At 48.7% G+C, this 3,502-nt stretch overlaps 1 protein-coding gene across 1 annotated transcript in view; it reads right to left on the bottom strand.

Moving 5' to 3' along the window:
• TPD52L2 (tumor protein D52-like 2) overlaps window positions 1–3,292 on the bottom strand; it is a 13,409-nt gene extending 10,117 nt beyond the window's left edge. Inside the window, exons 1-3 of the mRNA XM_010160243.1 lie at window positions 3,152–3,292; window positions 1,909–2,057; window positions 1,004–1,063 (exon numbers count right to left, since the gene is read on the bottom strand). Coding sequence (XP_010158545.1) covers window positions 1,004–1,063; window positions 1,909–2,057; window positions 3,152–3,253 — 311 coding nt within the window. The 5' untranslated portion in view covers window positions 3,254–3,292. The remainder of the gene's footprint in view (window positions 1–1,003; window positions 1,064–1,908; window positions 2,058–3,151) is intronic.
• Window positions 3,293–3,502: the final 210 nt, after the last annotated feature.

The following is a 3,502-nucleotide window of genomic DNA, read 5'->3' as shown; positions in this document are numbered from 1 at the left end:
CGATCTTTACAAACCACGTTTGCCTGCACCCAAACCAGCACCCTGGGGTTGTGGGGATTAACGCTGCCGGTACAGAACAAACAAGTACCAGAGTGTCTGCAGCCACGCAGACAACACCCAGAGGTGCTCAGGGGAGGGGACATACAGCAGATTAGATGTAACCCTCCCCGATGAAATGGGTGCCGTCTTGCTTATGATGGGATGCTCCCAAGCCACAACTTCTGAGCTAAATAATCCTCTCCTTCTACACAAGGCACAGAAGGGAGACACTTCAGTGTGGAAAACATGCAGGATCTCCCTTACACTCAGCAGGGATGGAAGTGGTTGATACCCAACATGAATGGGGATTACTAAAGATACACTCTAGACCAAGAGTATAGCCAGGTGCTTTGTCCCCACTCATCACCTGCTCACATATACCCCAAAGACTAAAATCCATGGCTTTCTGGTGTTGACATCATTGAGAAGGTTCACACCCAGCCGCATGGCAGCTTTCAGAAGCTGATGTATGTATCTGCATTTGCACTGCCCCCTTTCCAGCCCCAGGTAGGGGCCTTCGGGCACGCTCTCTCCCCCGTGGCCGTACAGAAAGGCGAAAATCAAACCGATTCCTGCCACACCCGACGGCGAGAAGGGACAGTTTGACAGTAAAGACAGAGGTTGACTAAGGAGACACCCGATTACAACAAACTAACCTACCAGTGACCAGCTAAAGGGAAACTGAGGTTGATTTTTTGCATTTTTTCAAGTCAAACGTGGTCTGGTAACTGATGGGAATTTTTCTTCCGCAATAGCAAGACCATGGGAGAGATGGCAGCAGTAGCGTTCACTCATCTCTGCAACTCAGGGGTGTTTGTAGCTGGAAGCCAGGCAGGCTGCTGCTAACAGCCCTGCTTCCCCACGCCCCCAGCTCCCAGTCAGCCCCTGATGCCCGGGAGAACACGGAGCAGCACGGGTCGGGGAATGCAGCAAGGAGGGATGCTGAGGAGCCCCAGGCACTCACAAGTCAGACTGTGTCACTTTGTCATTCCACTCTCCAAGTTTCTCAGATGTTTTCACATAACTAGAAACAGAAAGTGTTAATGAATATAACTTGAATATTCATTTTTAGAAGACAATGACACAGATTTCTGTTACAAAGGAGGAACAGAAGTAGGGCAAGGGTGGAGTAGGGAAGACAAGGGAAAGGGAAAGAACAAACAGTGAGATGAACAGGTCAGCAGTCTGGTCAGCAGCTGCACTGTCGGTAGCTCCAAATGCCAGTCAAGTTACATGAGACGTTTGAGACTGAATGACATCTCAGTGGGTACTGAGTGCCCTCTGCATCCCGGCACAACCGGGGTCAAACTCACCTCCTTGACTCCCCTTTCGGCACGGCCAAGCCCTGCACTGACCATACCCTGAACACCGGCTCAGAACAGTCAGAGCTTCCGGCGGAGACAACTACGCGTAATGCACACTGGTATTTTTTTCCTAGGAAGTGCAGGCTTGTTAATCCAAGCTATAAGACTCAGGAAACTGCTTCTGAACAAGCACTCTGCAGTAAAGCTTTGTAACTTCTTGGACTTCTCTTTGAGCCCAGGTTCAGAACAAGGTAACAGCTGGCTGCACCTCAAAGAATGGGCAGAAACGGGCAAAATGGACTGTTAAGTGGCAATTTAGATCTCTAACATCATGGGAAAGAGCATCCAGCAACAGTTTGTCCAGATCACGGACAGGAAAGCTCAGTTTAGGCCAACAGAGAGACACTGACCTATAAGAGCAGTGATTTTTTTTAAGTGCCTTTTATTCCATATACCCATCAGAGCAACCACCTTCAGCCACGTGGAAGAGCCCTGGAACACACTGCTGGGAAATAATTACTAGAGAGTCCTAGGTAAATAAACATGCATCACAAGCAACACTCACGCGTTGGAGACTTGGACGTCATGCCAGCTTTTAGACAGGTTTTGCTTCAACCCATCCAAGGGAGTCAAACCCAGCTTCCTCTTCAGCTCTCCACAGTGCCTCTCTTTAGCAGCCAGAACTTGCCTGAGAGTACCAATTTCTTCTTCAACCTTAGAGAGAGGCAGAGGTTTGTCTGAAATCACAGCTCTGTAGAATTCTGAGAGCTAAGCCAACTTCCTACCTTCCTCAGGACCAGCAAGATCTCATTCGCACGAATTTAAAGATTTTGTAGGAATAGCAGGTACAGCTGAACACGAATGGTGCTGGAATGGGAAACCTACAGACCAGGCTTCAGCTGAGAAAACACCCACAGAAGTCCGTAGCAGTGACTTAACGGCACTGCGATTAACAGAACTCATTCCCAGCAGCGCAAGTTCAACAGCAGATAAAAATCAGTTGCCAAACATTATTAACCAAGATTCCCATCATACAATTCTCCTCTGATGTCATTACAGCAAAGTGGTTTTCCTCAGAGATCTTTCTTACAAGATTGAGAGCACCCTGGAGTCGTTTCCAGGCAGAGAGGGTTCGTTTCCACTTCAACCCCAGCTCACAGAGATCCGTGTGACCACCCAGAGCAAAGTCCTCCCTTGTTAAAAGCTGCAAGTCGAAGAATCACCACGAGAGTCTCAAATGAAGGAAAGGGCTACGGAAGGACAGCTGCAATTACCTTCACCTGCATTGCCGAGGCAAATTATCAACTGACTTTAAACCCCAAAAGGCACCCAAAACGTAGGATATTACATTACAAACTCCCAGCTCTTCAAAGGCATATAGGTGCCAAAAATAGCCACCTATAAAGGGTAATAAATATTTATGACAAAAAGGTAGAAAAAGAAAGCACATTAAGTGCTTTGTTGTTTCAGCTTCCTAAGGAAAAACAAGTTGCTTTTGCATACCACTTGCCTAAAAAGTTTTCTCACTTCAAGTGGAGCTAAAAGCCTCGATTACGCACACAGCATCAAAAACCACTTACTCCCTCAGAGCTGTACGTTAAGACATTCTGGGAAAGAGCACACAACATGCCACGGTGTTTGAAGTACCTGCCAGCTTTGTGCTTTTTAACGATTAGCTGAGTGATCCCAAGTAACACCACTGCAAGACTCCTAAAAAACCCCGACTCCGGCTCCTGTAGCACCACGAATTTGTCTTGGTTCCTTCCCAGCAGGACCGCACACGCACCCCCCACAAGCCAGCCGGTTACCTTGGCAAGCTCAGATCTCAACTCCTCCTCTTCAGCAAGAGTCAGCCCTTCAGGCGCAGGGGTCCTGGCCGAAGCCGCGCTATCCACGGGAACATCTGTCATGGCATCCGACAGCAGACCTTTGTTGGGAGAGTTAAGGTTGATATCTGTCACAGACAAGGAGCAGAGGGCAGACAGAATAAGCAGGCAGCAAGCGCAGCACGTCATGTAAACCTGGGCAGTCTGACGGGAAAGGTGAAGCAAGGGGCTGCACAGAAAGAGGAAGAGAAACCTCCCGTGGAGTTTCCTCCATGAGCATCTTTCAGAAGCGACTGAAGCACCGGGCTCCGCCCCACGAAAAGAGGTCCTCTG

The sequence above is a fragment of the Eurypyga helias genome, unplaced genomic scaffold, assembly GCF_000690775.1.
Source record: "Eurypyga helias isolate BGI_N326 unplaced genomic scaffold, ASM69077v1 scaffold20440, whole genome shotgun sequence".
NCBI lineage: Eukaryota > Metazoa > Chordata > Aves > Eurypygiformes > Eurypygidae > Eurypyga > Eurypyga helias.
The sequence above is the reverse complement of the archived record's forward strand: the minus strand, read 5'-3'. Positions and strand labels throughout refer to the sequence as shown.